Genomic DNA, 20,825 nt, shown 5'->3' with positions numbered 1-20,825 from the left:
GTATACATTTGTGGAAAAATAAAGGATACAATATGTTAGAATTTTTATGTAAATTTTAAAAAGTATTAATTTTGTCTTTATAAAAAAATTTATTAATTTAGCTCTATAGAAAATAAAACATATTTTGGTTGATCATCAATGTCAAATTTAAATATTTACCTCCTAAATTTTAGAATAAAACTATTTTTTTTTATAAATCAGGGTAAGAAAATATGGCTTCAAAGAGTAACAATTATTATAGGAAAAAAATAGATAATTAAATTCAGTAAAATCAAAATTACTTATTTAATTTCAATTTTTATTAATTTCAATATTAAGAGAAAAAAAAAACAAACGAGGAGATTCACCCGCCATCCAAAATATGGGAGGATTTGACGTTAAATAAGTAATTTCAAATTTTAAATTGTGAGTTAATAAAACTTGAATTAAAATACGTCAACTATAATGATGTGACTTTTATAAAATTTATCCATTGAATGTGACTCTTTTTAAATAAACATATAAAAAATTATAAATAAAATCATTCTTTATTAACAAACTCGTTCAATATACTTAAAATGCACCTTGATTCTCATCTATTTTTATATAACTTTTCTTATTTTAACTCACTCTATTTTATTTTTCTACCAAACGGACCCTATATTACTAACAGGTGAGGGCAAATTAAACTTAAAATGAAAGTACTTGTTGACTCTCTTTTTTCATAAAAGTATATATTGTAATTGTGCACATGAATTACATGTATAAACATAACTATTTGTATTTCATAAATGGTTAAGAATAAAAAAAATGTGATTGCATATTTTCTATCAAAAAAATGTGATTGTATATAAGTATTGACATGTAATTTAATGGTGTCATACGACTATTAAAATGTCTAATGGTAATTAATTTGACGTCACAAATGATTAATAACATCATGTGGTTATTTTCTTTAAAAAAAAAAAGTATCATGTGGTTATGACACATGGTCAGCTACATCCATAAATGAAATTAATTTTATTTCATTTGTGATTGACAGTAAACAAACATTATTTATATAATTGTTTGTGTTATTAATAGTTTCATGAGGTTCTTGTATATATAAAAAAAAAATTATTAGGACGTTATTAAATTGTTTAATGGTACTTAACTTTGTCTCACAAGTTTATTAAAATATGTAATAGTAATTGATTGCAACGCAAACGATTAACTTAACATCTACCACATGAAATGCACTTGAGCTTTCGTGTAGGTATGTAAAGCATAACTAATGATTGTTACATGGGTATGGGTTCATGTGTGCAGTGTACACAAGTCTGCACATATGAAGCTATGTTTGTAAACTCATTCCTCTACCTCTAAAAATACGTTCAATGCAAAAATTACAACAACAAAAAATGCTTCCTAAAATGTACGTTGAACATCCACAAACATCACCTAGATATACTGCACGTTGAACATCCACATTTTTCTTTTACTGTTGACATAAATTTAGAGTATTAAGAGACCACAAAAGTGTCTACTGGTTTAATAGAGTTTTGTCATTTATGTATAATATTCTACTATAACCTCATTAAGAAAGTATGTGACACTCAAAAAAGAGTTAAAACAAAAGGATAAAAACTGTTTTTCTAGATATTTCAACAATCACATACTCTTTTTACAAAGGGTTCTGCTCAATGGCCTGCAACTGACTCCTAAGACTCTGATTGTCTTCCAAGAGGCGATCATATTCCATAAGGAACCCTTCGGATTGCTTTTTAAGAGCCTCTACTTCAGTTTCCAAAGTCTTAGCTTGATTTCCTTTTGCCTCACATTCAGATTCTAGTTTCTTAATTTTAGACTTCAATGTGGTAATTTCTTCATTCAATGCTTTATGTTCCTCTAAATTGCCATTTTTACCATCTTCAAAACTTCGGCTTTGTTTCTTAATGGCTTCCATGGTCTTCCTGAGTGACCGAAGCTCTCTTATGTAATGGTGCAGTCTATCAATCATCAGAGAGAGGAACAGTACAAACCCTGCACACATTATATGTGAAAGATCAAATTCAAGAACTAAATAATATATTTATTAATAAAAAATAAATAAAAACTGCACTAAATAAAGAATCATCCAACCCACAACACTCATGACACAGAAAATGACTTATTACAACCACCCACTAGATTCCAAGAAAATGAATGATGAGGATGAAGTGTAACTCTAAGACTTACTCTTGGTGTAAGTTAATCTCTCCTCATATATATATATATATATATATATATATATATATATATATATATATATATATATATATATATATATAATAAGAAAACACAAATCAGGAAACACAATTCTACCCTCTCTTAAGGCAAGAAATACGAATGCAACAAAAACTATTAACATGGTCCACACAAGACAACTGGTATATTAAATTAAATCTAATAAATTGAACTTACTTAAAGAGTAGATTCATAAAACAATTCACTATGTTAGAAATAGTTTAAAAGAAAAAAAAAATACTAAAGAGAGATAGACCCACATATAACAAAATGGGTACACCTGCCACCACTTTTTTCTAACACTATTAGTGTGAATGTGTGATGTTGTTATATATGCTTAAAAGTCTTTTTGCTTTTACCCCCATTGTTATAATATTATTCTTTCTCTTGAAAATAATTTATTAATTATTATTATGACAACTTTTTGGTCCATCACTGCTAATCAAGTACTTATGCCAAGGTTTTATCTATCATACACTGATAAGAAAAATAGATAGAAGTAGATCATAGAATTCAAGCCAAGTGGATGCATAGGAGAAATGCCTAATGTATTATTTGTGCTTGACAGGTGTGGCAGGTGCTTCTTGATCTCAAAAGGAAAATTTTAAGCAAAAGTCATAAGACTAGCAGTGCTTTATGGTACTAGGTGTTGGGTAATAACTAATAAGGTACCAAGAAGGTTACAAGAGCATAACCTATGTGTAGCATATGTCAACATGTATTGAAGGACATACAAGAGAAGAAGAAATTATAAATGAATGTGCTAGAGAGAATATAGAAGTAACACTAACACCTATTGAGGACAAGATGGTAAAATATCACATAAGATGGTTTGGCCATGTGATGACAAGACCAACAGAAGCCTCAATAAGAAGAGTTGGTCATATGGAAGAATGCTCGCTAGATAGAATTACACAAAGATCAACAAAAATGTCAAAAAGACAAACTTGCTAAGGGTATGTCTGGATGACAAACTTAGGAGGGAAAGCCATAAAGAGATATGGTTAGTCATTCCCTTATTTGGGAGTCTTATAAAATCCTTTCCCTTATCTAAGAGGGAATAGAGATTTTTCAAATCCCTTTATTTTAGCTTAACTATGCTTGTTTTTATTAAAAAGGAAAGTAATATTTAAGATTCATACTACTTTTGATCATTTTAATTTACCCAAATCTCTGTTTTTTTCTCCCTGGAAATTGGAAACGTCCAAACTCCAAACAAGTGTAAGTGTTTATCCTTCATTTCCTTCCCCCTTGATCCCTTTCATTTCCCTCTACCTCTTGACTCCCAAACACACCCTAAAAGCTAGATCTAAATGGCCTTTATTTAAAAGCTAGTTTATTTTACAAAACAAAATAGTGTCCTTTAGCTGGCTTACCCACAGCGGGAAGTGGCTTTTGTTGATGTTTGAAATATTAATGAAAAGGAAGCCAAACAATGTCAATCAAGCTAGTCATTGATACAATGAAATAATCTTATATTACGTCTTCCACGGAGATAAAAAGGCTACTCACTCTTGATATTATCATAGAATTATATAGCAAACAAAAGAGCTAATATGAGTTATATCACAAAGCTCCAGATTACCACAGTCACCATACCATCATTTCATTATTCAGATTTCCAGTTAAAAAAGCATTATCATGAAATAAATAAATAACCAAGTTGGGTAACTAAACCATATTGCAAAACACCCATGAAGTTCAAAAAATTATAATCTATAAGCTTGTAAGCAATCAATCAAATCATGTTTATTTTAGCAATGTAATGAGACAATTAAGAACCCATCAGTGTTTCTTCTTCCCTTTTTTTTTAATTCTAATCTCTTTATAAGAATCATATGTCGTTATTCCTCGCTAATCCATGCCAATTTTTTACTTCTTAACATCTAACTATTCAAATAATCAATATTAAAATTCCAAATTTCCAATACAAACAAGAAGGTTTCTACACATAACCATAAAACATCCGCTTCTACATTAGATCACTATGAATTATAATGGAACAGAGTCACAGACCAACTAAAAAAGTAGACAAAGATACTGCTCACTTCAAATACCCTTAAAATTTCAAGCATTCAATTATATGGAGCATGTTGATCACCAATCCAGTTGCAGCAGCTCAAGTTCCACATTAACGTCCCCCCTCCTAAGACACTCTAAACCATTCCCACCCAAAATAAAAACCCATTCACGTGAAAGCTTGAAACAAGCCACCCAATACAGAACGTCAATTACAACTCAGACCAGTGTAAAACAACAAATAGCGCTGAAAAAAAATAGAAAATGCTCCTATATGATAGGCTTAATAATACAATTGGTCCCTTAATTATAATTAAGGGTTCATTGCGTCCCTCAATTATTAAAAAGTTCAATCACACCCTCCAAATCGTTTTTAAAAACGCAACAATTTGTTAGTTCAATCAGGTCCTCATACTTTTAATTAAGGGGCCCAATTGAACTTTTAATTATAATTAAGGAATCAACTCTATAATTAAGCCAAAACGGAAATCAATATTTCCATTTTTACTTTTTAGATAAAATCAGTGTAAAAAATAAACTTTCTAATCCCATCTACCACTGGAACCACATACATGGATAAAAACATCAGCGCGCAAGTTACCACAATAATCACAATCAATCCCACGATCCGCAATTCAATTCGTAGCCAAGCACTTACTCATCCAAGTAATTTCCCTTTTTCCCACAATTAACAAAAACAAAAACACAAAAACTATAACCCTAAACAAAAAAAACACTAGAAAAGAGGGGTTTAGGTTAAGAGCTAAAAGAAGGGTTTTTGAGAGATACCCATGAGAGAAGCCTCGAGCATGTGCTTGGACATGAGGACTTGGTCGGTGGGGTTGACTATGCCGGCCTCGAGGGTGCGTTGCTGGATCTTGGCCATGCTGTAGAGGCTCGACGCGAGAACCACCACCAATGTGGCGCCCACGGTGGAAACCACCACGGGGCCGCGACCGCGCTTCACACGATCGAGGGAAACGATGACGAGTTTTCTCAGTGGGGTCTTGAAGACAAGGGTGAGAATGAGAATCATTTCGAAGAAAATCGCAGTGTAGAGTAGCTGCAACATCTTCTTCTGTAACTAGTAACTAGCTTCAATCACTCGCGAAACGGAACGGTAATGAGAAATAGAAGAAGAAGAGTCTCAAGATAGGAAAAGAGAGAAGCGCGTCGGTTCGGTCAAGCGGCACACCGTTACTTGTGTTTGGAATTTTTTGTTTTTTCCAAACTTGATTTTTTATTTCGTTCAAGCTCAAAAATAAATTACGTTTATTTTTTTAAAAAATATAAAATAATTTTTTATTTTTAATGTGTTAATTTAAACTAGTTTTTAGAAAGAAAAAAAAAACAATAAACCTTTTTTAACAAATAAATCATATCTTTTGAAAAAAATCATTTTTTTAGTTTAAGCAAATTGATCTTTTATTTCTTACTAATTTTTTACTTTTTTTATAATAATAGTAATAAAAAAGTTATTTACAAAAGTAGAATATTATGTAAATTATTTACTGTATAGGGATTGTTTTTATCACATTGGATCCACAAAACATCATCTTTAAGTGATCTATCCATGTTATCATTAACCTAAAAAAAGTTATACACTAAAAATATCAAATATAAATTCTACTAAATAAATTGTTCCCCTAACACTTAAACCAAAGAACCCTCCCAAGGTACACACCATTACACACCTGATGACATGGCACAAACCCTGTGAGGTTTTCATTGTTCCTCTCCACATTCACCTTTGAACTATGAACAGTAAGAAAAATCATAGCAAGAAGGACATATAATTTAGATTATATGAATTTAGAACACCCACATAATTGATAAAATTTACTTATTTGTTGAACACATCATATCACATGAATCTTCGAAACCCAAGAAATCAAATCTTCTTTTGTCTAATAACATGTTTCAAATTTTAGGATTTTGAATGAATAAATTTTAGAAATTGATTGTGATGATAAGAATGAGAATCTAATATCCTTATTTATTAGCAACCTAATGATTTAAGCCATTATTTTTTAACCCATATTAGAATTAGGTATTTAAAGTTCATAAACAATTAATTATATTATTAATGAGTTTAAGTATCATTAAATTGATCATAACATTAGTTTATTTTTCGTAAAATAAAACATTACAATTAATTATAATGCACATAGAAAAATTATACCATGAACATCGTCCTCAAGATTCAAATTTAGAAAAGCAATGCTCCCAAACTCACTTGCCTTCAAAAGAGACTCCATATATAATTTATCCCTAGCCTCTTCCTCATCATCGAACCCTGTTGTATAATTTTTTTTTCTCTTTATTAATTCTTAAACAACTTTACTTGACTTTTAAGAAACCTAATTTTCTTATTGAGACGAAAAATATCAATATTTTTATATTTTTCTTGCTAAGTGAGTCATTAGCCTCATGTAACCACTTACTTATAGAATTATCAACCAAGAGGTGTTACACCTTATTGGTACCTTTTACAATCTAAGATTCATAAATATCTTTCTTTTTTTCCCCTTTATAATTTTATTATAGTGAATTTCCCATAAAAAATTCTATTGCAAGATACTCTTGATATGGTCTCAAATATAAAAATAAAAAAATATTATTTTTTTAAATAAAAAAAAATTAATTAACTTTATTTTATTTAATGTTACTATCTCTAAAAAAATCATTTAATTTGAGCTTTTAGTTCCATTTACTCCTTTTTATTTTTTTATACCAAAATCTAACGAAGGATAAATTGGAGAAAAACTTAACTTTTAATTGAGATTAACACAATTAAATCTTGATAATTAACTTTCTCGAATTTACATGAATCAATTTATATATATATGAGACCCAAAAAAGTATGACATAAATTGATTGAGTAAAATAAACAAAGTCTTATTGCTTTTGGTATTTATACCTAACTATCCTTAATTATTTAAAAAATATCACATGGTAGTTCCCTATAAGGATGGACACGTACGGTAAATGTTAAAAAAAATGAAATATTTGTGTGTAATTTCACAGAATCACAGCAATATAACAACAAAAATATAAAATAATAAACATCCATTATAGAATCATCTAAAACCTTGACGCCATCAACCATTGAAACACAATCACATGCAAAAACCTTTTTTTTCAAGATTTTAAAACCTAGTCAAATAATAAAAAATCAAATTATTGAATATCAATTCACAGCATTTTACTTGGAAATTAAAAATGTATTAACTTTTTCGGCATAATTAGACAAGCAAATAATTAAAGAATGCACGAAACTAAGTTAAACATTGAAGAGTCATAGACAGTGGTGATTTTATCCACAAAAGTGAGAGAGGAGAGTAAGAGAGAAGGGGGATGGATTTGGGAAGCAACAAAGATATATATCTCGAAGAAGAAATAAAGAAAGGTCCATCAAAAGTCTTATTATATATGATTTTCCGTGAGATTTTTAAATGAGTTTTATATTTATACCTCTTATTAAAACAGGGTTACAAAATTTTACTTTAAAAACTATCCATTGAAATTAGTCAGGTTTTTTAATACCAAAAAATATGTCTTGTTACTGGTAAGAATTTAGATTTATAGGATTGTATATATATATATATATATATATATATATATTTCCATTTTGTTAAGATCATGCTTCTGACAAAAAACACCAAAATATTTTGATCCTTTTTCTAAAAGATTAAAATTATATTTTTATTCATATTAGATAAGATTCCAGTAAAAAAAAATCATATAAGATAAGATTAAAAAAATAATTTAATCCTCTAGTTTTTGAAAAAGGAATAATAGTTTCAAAATTGTATCTTTAGATCGAAGTTTTTTTTTTGTAAGGTCTTTAGAAGATTAAGTTGTGATAAATCTGTATATATAGTGTCTTCCATTGGTCTTTGCTTGAGTCTTAATTACTGATATTTGTTGCTGCCTCGTGGTCTTAAAATAATTTTCCACAATCTCAGACAATATCTTGGGGTATTAAAGGGTTGTCTGTGTTTTTTTCATGGTGAGGTGCCAAGCCATTTTTCTGTTTGGCAAAAGAAGGAGTCTTGGACTATGCTTCCCATTTTGTATGACTGAAAAAGGTGATTTTTTGTTGCTGCCAAACAGAGAACATTTTCAAGTTATTGTGTACAATCGGAGACATAACAGAGTAGAGCAAATTCTAAGACGAACCGATGTTCGTTTGTTGAACTTCTTTGATTATGCTCAAAGCTTGGTTTTGCCTTGTTAAAAATTGAGCTGCTACACAGTGATTATCTGGATTTGGGTTACATCAAGTAGGTGGTTTTAGAACCTTGCCATTTCATTCATGGACAAGACATACATATTAATGTCAATGTTTTTCGTGACTCTATAGTTGGATTCTATAGGCTCAAATGTTATTTTAATTTTATATTTGTCATAAATGAATTTCCTAAAAGGAAAATGTTTCTCTTGCAAATTAATGTTCTTTTCTTTGGTCTTTAAAACCTTTTAAAAGATAAAAGATCATCGATGCCATATACTCAATTCATTTTACCTTCTTATTTGTCAAAGAAATTTATCCAAACAAATCAACAACAAATATGATCAATTTGTCTAAGACACTCCTTATGACCTTTCCGGCCAACAGTTTATGTGGTAGAAAGTGCTATAAGTTGGTAAGAATGCTCCTCCTCAGATCCAAATGGCTCAATACTCCTGACCATCACTTAGTTACTACATCAACAAGTTTAAGCCACCGGGAATTACTGAAGTGTCCATGCCTAGTGAGGCATAACTAATGTCATCTGTTGGGATGTGCAAATAAACCAATTCAAACTGAATCAAATTATAACCGAACTAGAAAAAAGAAATGCATTGCTTTATAAGATTAATTCGATTAATTGAATTGTTTATACAAAACTAATTCAATTAACTAACTGAACCTTTTATCTGAATTTTTTTATTTAAATAGAATAGTTTGAAAACCAGTTTAAAACTGATTTGGTTTTTAGAATCAGTTTAAAACAGATTAAGAACCAATTCGGTTCTAAACTAATTTTTAAACCAATTTGTATATAAAATCGAAATGGTTAAAACAATTTGATTTTGTTTTTTTATCGAACTAATTTTTACATATCTCTAATTATTTTTTCAACCTGAAACACAGCCTCCAAAAGTTTCCTAGGTTTAGGTTGAAGCTCAAACTCCTGACTCCTAGACCTCTAGTATGAACATTGAATGGTAGGTGTATCAAGTGGTTACCACTTTTGCTACGAAAACATAGCAAAGTAGTTTATTTTGTGTCAATAGTATGAGTCAGTGTACTGCATAACCTTGTCTCCGGAAGCAAAGCAGAGACGCTTTTTTCTAAGTAAATGAACTCCAGGTTACAAGAGTGACCTTATCCTTGCACCAAGACTCACCCTCAAAATGTTTTAAACCTAGTTTAAAATATAAACTTTAGTTATTTCATTTCTTCAATTAGTGTTAATTTCATTTGCTCCAATACTTCCTTGTGAATATGGAATAGAAATATGTGAGTGCCAATTCTCTATTAGGCTTAATATGTGTAATCCCTTTTCAACTGCATTGGACATGTTGAAGATCTTAAAAGGACTTCTTTGCCATCTTTGTACTACACTCACCATTTCATATTAGGAATCTGATTTCTTTTCTTTTCTTTTCAGCCTTTGCTTGTTTTACTGGTTCAGGACACAAGCTAGGGATGGAATTGAAACAAGATAGGTGAAAAACAAGACTATCATGGAAATGCTTAGAGGCTGAAACATGAGATTATTGAAAATTCTAGTTCTTGACATTGAATTAGTGAAACATAATCTTTAGCTAATTTAAATCCGTCTATGTATATATATAGTAGTATTCTTAACCTGGTACGTCACAACATAAAAAGGATCACAAATGTTGTCTGTCTTGAACAATGAAAGTATCAACGCCAGCATAAGGTTTATCATACTTCAAATAATACAATTCATTACAGCATTTTTTATGCACATGACTCCCCAAATGCACAAAAGTTAACCTAATATCTCACTTTGATATGAATTAGTGATGGAATCTGTTAGTTTACGGGCCTCTTTGATATAAGCCAAGAATAAATTTTCTGTAATGTACTTATGTGCATGCCCATATATGTTTTAATATAAAATTTGTAATTGAGATCGATTAATTTAGGCATACATATTTAACAGTTAAAAAAAAATTTATCCAATTTTAAAACAAATGAACAAACTTTTATATGTTTGACACTCAATATTGGTCATGTTAGATCCTAACTAGCTAGAACCATTAATTATGTGTAAGTTAATTATTTCAATTTTTAATGTAAAACTCTCTGAGAAACTTTTTTCTATTCCATTTACATATACTTAAAAAAAATTATATATTTAAGCAAATGTGTTTTTTTTCTTAAAAAAGAAGAAGCAAATATAGACTCATTAACACCTGAATCAATAGGTGTTACGTTGTCGAATCAATTTAATTGATCATTTCCATGGAAGAATTTTTTTTCAATAAAACTAATAATTTGAAATTGAATTCAAGAACATATTTTATATCTATTTTATAGATAAATTACTTTCTCATTACAAATATATTTTTATCTTACATTTCTTTTTGAATTAAAATTTTAAAAAGATATGTAAAGGTTAATACAATTTGCACTTCTCGTTACTTTTAATTTAGTTTTAAGGTACAAATGTACGATGCACAATAAATGTCTTCAACAAGAATAATCGTTGTGGGGGAGGTTGTGCCTCGTAGGCCTTTATAATCTCCTCTGCCACTTATAGCAACAACATAAAGCTTGAAACTTACTACGTACCCATTACTAATAATACAACTTTAAAGCATTAGTTCATTTTGGTGACTTGACCTAACAATTTAAACGCTAGCTAGCTACTCGACATTAACAGATTAGATAGAACTATCTATTAATCGAAATAAAGATGAAAGTTGAAACCTGTTATATATAAATGAAACAACTCTATGCTAAGCCATGAATTTGGGAAGACATGGTTTGTATGCAAATAAGTAGTAATTAATTTATTACATTTTTTCTCAATATCAATAACTGTTGACAAGAAATTACCCATTATTACAAAAGAAAATTGCGAACTCCCGAGTGGATAGTAGTGTGACTAATTAAGTAGCATGGATCTCTCGTAATTGTAATAGGATTGTTCCAAACCATATAACTCTCACAAGACAACATATGCACTATATGATAGTCATCACACATAAAGGACTCTTTTTGAGGAACATCCAAATATGGTTTAGCTAAAGCTCCATAACCTCATGCATGCATGCTTAATGTTTACCTCCACCTCCTCCACCAACACCACCACCACCACCACCACCAACACCAACACCATGACCAGCACCAGCTCCAACCCCTACTCCTACTCCAATCCCAATCCCAATACCAATCCCTCCACCACGGCCGCCGCCACCGCCGCCACCTCCACCTAAACCGGCCCCACCTCCACCTCCTACACCGCCACCTGCACCAAAGCCTCCACCATGACCTGAACCAGCACCTATTCCACCGCCGCCGCCACTGCCTCCTCCCCCTCCTCCACCTAGTCCTCCACCACCACCAACACCACCTCCGGCACCAAAGCCACCACCATGACCTGAACCTCCACCTATTCCTCCACCTCCACCACTACCACCTCCTCCTCCACCACCAATTCCCCCACCAACACCGCCTCCTACACCACCACCTGCACCAAACCCTCCCCCATGGCCTGAACCTCCACCTAGTCCTCCACCTCCTCCTCCTCCACCACCACCACCACCTCCTCCTCCTCCTGCTCCACCACCAACACCACCTCCTACACCACCACCAGCACCAAATCCTCCTCCATGTCCTGAACCTCCACCCAAACCACCACCACCTCCTCCTCCTCCACCACCTCCACCTCCACCTGCTCCACCACCTATGCCTCCACCAACACCACCACCTGCTCCAAACCCTCCACCATGTCCTGAGCCACCACCTAATCCACCACCTCCACCTCCTCCTGCACCACCTCCACCACCAATGCCTCCTCCAGCTCCACCACCTACACCTCCTCCGGCACCAAAACCTCCACCATGTCCTCCGCCACCTCCAACACCACCTCCACCACCACCGCCAAAGCCTCCTCCACCTCCTAGACCACCACCATTCCCTGCCCCACCTCCAACACCACCACCAAAGCCGCCACCACCTCCAAGACCTCCACCTCCTCCTCCCCCTATTCCGCCGCCACGGCCACGACGGCCCATCCAACCCCTACAGCCCGGTCCACGTCTAAACCGACAATCATCTCCATATCCATACCTTTCTTTGTCAAGCTTCTCATCACCAACAACAGCAATCACACTCAATTGAAGAATAATGCACATAACAAGAACACTCACACAAACCCATTTCCTATGGAAATTATAATTAATAGCCATTGCCAAAACAATGCAAACACGTTCACTTTAATTACTGCTTTTGCAAAAATGATCGAGGAGTGTGCTTTATATAGGGTTTGTCCACTAGCCAAAATCTTATTAATGGTGCATGCTATGAACAGTTGGGGATTTGGAGCCAACATTAAACGATGACAAGTGGAACGTAGTGTACCAAAGTCAAAACCCAACGTGGACTTTAATTCGGTTCTCTCAGTGTACCGGTTGATTCATTTATGAATAAGGTAGTGTTTCAATATTACAAATTATATTTTCACAATTTTATATATAAAAAGACAAGGAAACACAATATAGGATAAAATAAAATACTGTTAACGTATAATTTATAACTTTTTCAATGTATATATATGCATCATGCACTTTACGTACTGTGGCTTTCAATTGGACATTTATTTTTAAGTCTAAGACTTTATTTTATCTAATTATTAATTTCTTTTTCTGGTAGCTTTTATAAATATATATTGTCTCTCTGTGCACAATTCCTCAGTGTTCATGAGTGAATGTAACACCCTCTTTGGTTCGGAATTATCCGTATAGTTTGTTTCTACTATAGTTAAAAAAACATATATATTAGTAGATAAAATTGATTCAAAAGTAATTAGTCAGACGAAATTCACTCAAATGCTTTACACAAATGTTATAATGAAATAAAAAAATCAAAATAATAAAAGAAGTCTTAAAATTTTGAATTAACGGTAAAAATAACTATGATGAAATTGGGTGAAATCTCTGCATAACAAACTCGAATTATATAAACTGGATCTACCAAAAAATGCTTCTAGTACTAGATCAGAACTTGATTAACCATAAATTATAAAGTACCTTAAGAATTTAAGTAATTTTTTTCCTTAACCTTACAAATTTAAGTATATATAGCATTGATTGGTAATTGTATGTATAAATTCGTGAGGTAATATACTTAAATTATATGCGTATTTGATTTAACTTATTTTGAAAAAGCAATATACTATTTTTTTTATAAATTTTAAAAAATAAAAAAATATATATTAGAAACAATTCTAACCCAACATCATCAAAATATAATAGAGTAAATTGTGCTCGAATAAACATGCTCGTACGTAGACCAGGAAAAGAATAGAAATGGGTTCCCTTAACTAACAACATATTTACTAATATTTATACTAAGAAACCTTGTTCTTTTTCCCATAATGAGCGAAACCTTTTTCATTTACATTTCTTTTATTGTAGTAGCTATATCCATAACAATATTTGGTAGTAACGGGTAACGAAGCACATGTATATGCTGGCATACACGGCAATGAGTCGGTCAACTCTACCGACGCGTATACTGTTGGCTTCCAATCTACCATTCTGCGTAGAATTAAATTCTCTCTGTTAATTATTTGTATGAAAAAAGGAAGAAAATTGCTCAGACCAATTCTGGCAAATTTGAATGGGCAGTCATGGAAAGAAAATGTTTTCAAATCGAAATTAATAATGGTAGAGTCTGCGTTGACTCGTGCTAGCTTTTGCACTGTCACTGCTGATCAGTGGGAAAAGCTAGCTAGATTGCATTCACAGCAGCTCCAGTTGTTACTACATGGTGTTGAGGTCATTCAAGTGTTGGGAGTGTACCCACAGAAACTCAGAAACTTCTATAACATACATCTGAAGTTATGTTTAGGTTTTCTTTTATGAGTGAGCAATAAAAAGAACAAAACAAAAACAAGCTACACTCTTAAGGAAGAGATCTCAAGAGCATCAGACATCAACAAAGGACGTAACGAAACTGGACAAAGTTATGTTTAGGTTTAAAGTTACGTACATATTTTGCATAAGATGAGAAGAAAAAATTATTATTTTGAAAGTAAAAAGTATCTTTATGTGTGTTTTTTGGTAAAAAAAAGAAGAAAATATACAGGATGAATGAAAATAAGTGAGAAATAAAATATAAACTAAAGATGTTTGATTTAAGATGATAAATGAAAAATAGAAAGATGGTTAAAAATAGGTGAGAACTATATAGTACAATAAACCCTATTGTTTTTAAAATTATTTATTCTTTCTTTCTCCTATTAAACAAAAAATAAATTCACCCTTCTTTGTTCTTCTCTCTACAACCAAATAGTTGTTAAATCTTTTTCAACTTCAATCCAAACATATTCTAAGTCAAAGTAAAATAATTATTATGAATTTATCCTATATTTATACATATTTATAAAATTCATAATTTATACTAAAAAACGTGGTTTTAAGACTTAAAGCGGTATAACACACATATAAAAGTATTTAAATATATGTTAATATCTACACCTCCACATTTATTGGCAAAAAAACATTTATTGGCATATATACTTAGGAGGTTATGGTGGATCCGCATAATTTAGATAATTAACCTCGCTCCATCAATTCTGAAGTTACTTTGATGATTTCATGATTTCAAGATTATATATGCTTATAATTGTCTTGCTTTTTTAAATTCGTTAGAATGTTTACATGTATGAACAAACCCAGAGTTGAGTATTATATTGTTGAATATTTGGTAAGTATGCATTAACATGTTTGTACGTAGGAGTATGAATTGAGTGCAATTCTACAATTTTTTTTAATATCAGAAATTAAAGGAACTTTTTCTTTTTTTTCTTTTCAAAAAAACACACTAACAAACAAATACTAAATTAATGAAACAACTAAACTACTACACCGACAACAAACAACAATAATAATAACAATCTCATTATTTCCATGGCACATTAACATCAGGTCCCTTGAACCTATTTAAATAAATAAATAGTTTAAATAAGAAGAATATCATAATCCAAACACAGATGATCTTATATATAGCTGAATTTGGACATAACACGAAGATGAGAGGAGGAAGAGGACAGGAGAAATCAATAACTCTATAATAATCTATGGCATCATAACATGAATAATGGTACAAGAGAACAAGAGAAGAGGCTTGAGTTAAGCCATGAATGGAAATGAATGACACTGTTCAAATAAAAATCCCAATGTTGGTTTGGTGGTGGCATTAGTAGTGTCCCACAGCCTTGCCACACCGAATAGCATTGCTTGGAATTGGGTACTCATCTCTCCATGAATTTGCAGGGGAATACACTCTAAGATAAAATTGCTGGCCCAAATACTGATGAACCCAATTCTCAGACCTCACATTCCACATTCCCACATTATCCAAAGGCATGTAAATTGCAGTCCATGACTTGGGATACACCTGTCAAAACCAAATAATACTTTTCAATATCTGAACAATAATAATGTAAATGAAACCGACATGGCATCTAACTAAATAATTCATGCACATGCACCGACACTGCAAAGAATTTATCAATCAATCAGAAATTATCTTATATGATAATTTTATCAACTTTTATGATAATTACCTTAAGAGTGTGTTTGGACGGAGAAATTTAAAATTTTGAGAAATTTTAAATTCTAAGAATTTCAAATACTTCAATTGAAATTCTTTTATTTACAAAATTTTGTGTTTGGATAAAAAAAATTAAAATTATGAGGATGAAAAAAATGAATGAAAAAAAAGAGTGAAAATAAGATTGATGTACTAGTTATACGTGTGTTCCTCTATTCTCACACTTGATCGATATTTTAGGAGCTCAGACGGTGTTTCTTGAAGAAAACTGTAAGAAGAGAATTTCAATTTCTCACCTTTTAGAAGAAAATTGAAATTCCAGATTTTTAGTTGTTTAAAATTCTGTTTTAAAATTCCAAAATTTTAAATTCTTCATAAAAAGCATCCAAACAATGAATTCTAAATAACAGAAATTCAAATTCTCTGATAAATTACTTTCCTCAGTTAAAATCCTCTATCCAAACACACTCTAAAAGTTATTTTTAACATAATTTTTGATTGGTCATCGGTATAAAAAGCAAAAGCCTTTTATATTATCTGTGCATTGATTTTAAACTCTAAAGAGAACCACGTTAAGAGTTATATTATATCACAAGGGATAACAAAGTTGATTACCTGAACTGTGGAACGAGAAACTGTATCTCTTAAATTGTAATTTAGCCTGCTTGCTGATGACCATTGCCCTCCATCCATTCTGCTCATTACAATGAATAGGGCATATTATTATAATGTTGAATTAGTATGACAAAAATGTGTATATTTGTAAGTTCAAAGGAAGAAAACAAAGATAGAACTCATGGTCAGAATTTCGACAGATACATGTAATTCCAAGTTGATGAGGCCAAAGATCATAGATCTCAAAGAATACAAAGAGTTCCATAGAAGTAAATCATCGTATTAATTGAATTAAAAAAGATATAAATGAGTGTGCTACATGCATCATTTATAAAGCTTATTGAACTAGTAACTAACTAAACATGTAATTAACTAGCTAATCAGAAAGCTAGTAGAATCAAAAGGCTGTAATACAATGCAGTTTGGTATCAAATTTGCAGCAGAAAGGAATGAGTTAGGTGATCTTACCCTACTACAAAGAAGCTGTGGCCATCAACGTGCCATGACTCCACAGTGTCTTCAGTGTTCTCAAACACAACCTCTATAAAGCCTCGGAAATCGGCTTCCATGACAGAAGTTTGAAGGTAGCCACCACTACCAGTGGGGTAGTCAGGGATACTTCCAAGGGAGAACACCCCTTGGATCTTGTAGTAATCAGCCAGTTTAAGTGGTGTATCAGCAGGTATGAAGGACACACTATTGACAGCATATCTCTGTTTGCCATTGATAACTGGACCAGAATTTTGAAGTCTAATTGTACGAGTTGTGTTTATCAAACCATAATGGTATGATCCTTGTGGATTAGGTCTTGGCCCACTTGCTGTCAGATTCCTCCTGATTTAATTAATTACATGTTGTATGTAAGCATGGTATCAGAGACAAGATAACAAAAAATTTGCAGTATAAATTCACATAACCTTGTTATATCACTTTAGTTCTTCACTATGGAATATGTTCATTAGATCTCAAATACAATATTAGTATAACTGTGGTCGAACTAATTTATGTCATATCTCAGTTTTTATAATTCTAAAGGATCAATAAGGATTATAGAGATACTTTTGGTGTTGTTCTCCCGTCTAAATTATAGTTTCACCTTGGTAACCTATGCTGATTTTTTAAACAAACCTTTATTATGCAGATCACCGAAGTGAAACTCTAATTCTGATTGGATAACAAAGCTAAAAGTAAAAACACCTAAGGAACTGCATCAATTTGGTCCTGAGGAAAATTGCATACAAAATTATCAGCAAATAGCATATAGCTAGCTAATGAAGAACAACATGAAAAATGTGAATCTAAGTAAATACCTAAGAGAGCGAGCTTGGTTTAAAGACCAATCAACTTGAATAGTTGGCCCCCAAGGGAAAAGGCCAGTAACACCTCCACCAGAGTTACTGTAACGAAAAATGGAGGTAGCATTCAACACTTGGGAGGTGAATCGTGTCGTGACGACAATGAGGTAGTCTTGGGGTGGTTGATCAGCAGTAACCAACACAGAGTAAGTCTGCCCCAGATGAACATCAAGTGAGTCATAAACGTTTTGGAGAGTGTGGGTCCCTTCCACCTCAACAATTGTCATTTTATGCCCTTGGATTCTAAAGTTGATGGAAGTGGTGAGCCCTACATTTGATATCCTGAATCTGTATGTCTTGCCTGCCCAAAAATCAAAGTACCTCAATTTAAAATCCAATTATTATAGCTAGATCTCTGCTATGGCATTGGCATCAGCTTTCAAGTGAACAAATTGCTTAAAATTTTTTTAATACCTTGATCAACTGTGAATGTGTAAGCATTGGAACCACGACCATTGATGATAATCCCATCAGGGAAGGGAAGGTCACTTCCACCATCCAAAATTGCCCTCAAATCCTGCATGAATCAACACAAGTTTTCTGATGATTTAGGGCTGTGTTTGGAAACACGTTTGCCAGAGAACAAATCATGTTAAATGGTTAATGACACAAAAGCTACAACTAGTAGCTTCTATACAGATGAGAAAATCCACATCCAGAGAAATTATTACATAGTCCCAGACCATCACGTATATATTGTCCCAACCAATCTTCACGCGACGTATAACTAAGATTTTCAATTTATGAGTAAGAGTTAATAACACTCAATTACATGTCGTATGATAATTAGTTGGGACCATGGTGGTTCTGTACCATGAACCATGTAATAATTTGTTGTGACACATGACCAAAACACACACATGGGTAGGATTTCTTGAAGAGTGTAGATTTTTTCTTAGTTACATTGTACGGAATGCAAGGACTAATAACGTTGAGATCTAGCTCCTTTAAAGTGAGGAGATGCATAAAGTGGAAAAGTAAGAAAACATCTAAAACATTGATTTGAATTAAACTACTTGTAAACTTAGCCACATATCCAATAACATTTATCCAAAGAAAGCAAAACTTACTGTGTGATTTCTCTTGTACCAGTCTCCTGCCAATATGGTGAAATCTCCTGCTGGAGTAGGAAAAGGCACTGGAATCCCGGGGCGACTAGCAATTTTGAATCCACCATAACCTCCTGCTGCCTTGTGAAAAGCAAGGGAAGGGTAGTAGAAGTAGCTACCTATCTGATCCTTCACTTGAAGAACATAAGTGAAGTTATGCCCTGGTAGAATTGGACAATTGGTACCATACACTCCATCCTGCCACGAGTTTCTCCTCTGCAGCACTCCATTCCTATAAAGAATCAAGTAGTATAACACTGAATTCTCCTCACATGAATAATAATAAGTGCTGCAATTGAAGTCTTAGCTCTGACATTTTATTTACTTATTTATTTGGCTTTTCACTGATTTTCTCATCAAACATTGCCTGCCATTTTGGGGGCAAAGGCAAGATTCCATTCATGTATTATATTGTAACACCTACAAATTACATTGAAAATTTGATATTTCTAAATCAGACAACTATTTAATATTTCAATCAGGGGAGTGTCTGTTGTCACTTGTCACAATTTTTTAATTTTATAAAATTCTCTAAATTATTATTTTGATTAACAAATAAGGGTATTTTAAAGAAAATTATATAAACAGGAGTTACAATAAACATAAGAGTGACAATAGAAGAATCTTAAAGATCTATTGAACCACAAAACATAAAATCAATGACAGTTCCGGTCAAAAAGATTTTAAAACCACCCAGATCTAGGCATTTAGTATATAATATATTCCTATAAACCAAACCAACCACAATCCTTCTTCTGCATTACCTCTTTTAAACGACATCGTAGCTTCCAAAAATAGGCTTTCATAAATGGAGCAAAAAACATAAGAAAAAGGATAGTTTTTTTTTCAACATTTTTTTCTGCAGCTGATACTTTAAGAGTGGACTAAACAAGAAGGAAATCAGAGAAAGAGACTAACCAAGATAAGAGGAAAGGTTCGTCCAAGCTGTTGTATACATTGATAATCAAGTTGTCATTGGTCACAGCCTCAATTTGTGGCCCTGGAAATTGCCAGTTTATCAAAATACCCTGCCATTAAAATTCACACACCATATATATTAATTTCATTAAGAAAAACTAAGATTATGAAGATAAGAAAATCAAAACAAGACTAAAAAAAAGAGTACCTGTTGTTTAACACCAAGTGGATAAATGTCTCCATATGTGACATTCCAAGTGTAGAATCTATAAGGGTCCTCCCCTCTAACACATGCCACCAACAACACCAAAAATAAGACACAACAAACTCTTACGGAGCAACCCATTTCTTAATTCTTGGTTTCTCCTCTCCCAAACCAAAAATGCAGAAATGGGAAAATGACAATTTTTGTTTCTACTTAGAACCAACCAAGTTCAATATTTTTTTAACACAACACCACCCCTCTTTTCCTTTGTGCAAAGGGGTCAATGCCTACCCTTTGCTTTCTTTTTTTTTTCTTTTGCTTTAGAAACTCTGCCTAGGACAACTGATATAAAGGGAGATAATGTCGGTAGAGAGAGAAACCAAAGGATTCTTTAACAGAAGCAATGGATCATTAAGGGAACCACCTCTTGCATTTGCATGTGGATGTGAGAGATAGTAGCCAGTGACATAATTGAGCTGTACCCAACAATGCAGTACCTTTATAAAGAGTGCCAGCAACCCCTTCAGACCACGTCCCTTCAAATTGACCATAGC

The 20,825-nt window shown here is 32.5% G+C and overlaps 3 protein-coding genes across 3 annotated transcripts; all 3 read right to left on the bottom strand.

The window, feature by feature from the left end:
* Positions 1-1,426: 1,426 nt before the first annotated feature.
* Positions 1,427-5,474, bottom strand: LOC114417324 (B-cell receptor-associated protein 31-like). Its single transcript, XM_028382485.1, has 2 exons — positions 5,053-5,474; positions 1,427-2,001 (listed from the first exon to the last, which is right to left on the bottom strand). Exons 1-2 carry the CDS (start codon positions 5,333-5,335, stop codon positions 1,643-1,645), a joined length of 642 nt encoding a protein of 213 aa, XP_028238286.1. The 5' UTR covers positions 5,336-5,474; the 3' UTR covers positions 1,427-1,642.
* Positions 5,475-8,970: 3,496 nt separating this feature from the next.
* Positions 8,971-12,699, bottom strand: LOC114416379 (glycine-rich cell wall structural protein 1-like). The gene is made up of 2 exons (XM_028381235.1): positions 11,604-12,699; positions 8,971-9,041 (listed from the first exon to the last, which is right to left on the bottom strand). Exons 1-2 carry the CDS (start codon positions 12,697-12,699, stop codon positions 8,971-8,973), a joined length of 1,167 nt encoding a protein of 388 aa, XP_028237036.1.
* Positions 12,700-15,390: 2,691 nt separating this feature from the next.
* On the bottom strand, positions 15,391-20,742 carry LOC114417323 (L-ascorbate oxidase homolog). Its single transcript, XM_028382484.1, has 8 exons — positions 20,275-20,742; positions 20,067-20,176; positions 19,110-19,380; positions 18,454-18,556; positions 17,995-18,340; positions 17,153-17,518; positions 16,685-16,763; positions 15,391-15,913 (listed from the first exon to the last, which is right to left on the bottom strand). Exons 1-8 carry the CDS (start codon positions 20,410-20,412, stop codon positions 15,713-15,715), a joined length of 1,614 nt encoding a protein of 537 aa, XP_028238285.1. The 5' UTR covers positions 20,413-20,742; the 3' UTR covers positions 15,391-15,712.
* Between the last annotated feature and the right edge of the window lie 83 nt (positions 20,743-20,825).

Source organism: Glycine soja, chromosome 6 (assembly GCF_004193775.1).
Source record: "Glycine soja cultivar W05 chromosome 6, ASM419377v2, whole genome shotgun sequence".
NCBI lineage: Eukaryota > Viridiplantae > Streptophyta > Magnoliopsida > Fabales > Fabaceae > Glycine > Glycine soja.
The sequence above is the reverse complement of the archived record's forward strand: the minus strand, read 5'-3'. Positions and strand labels throughout refer to the sequence as shown.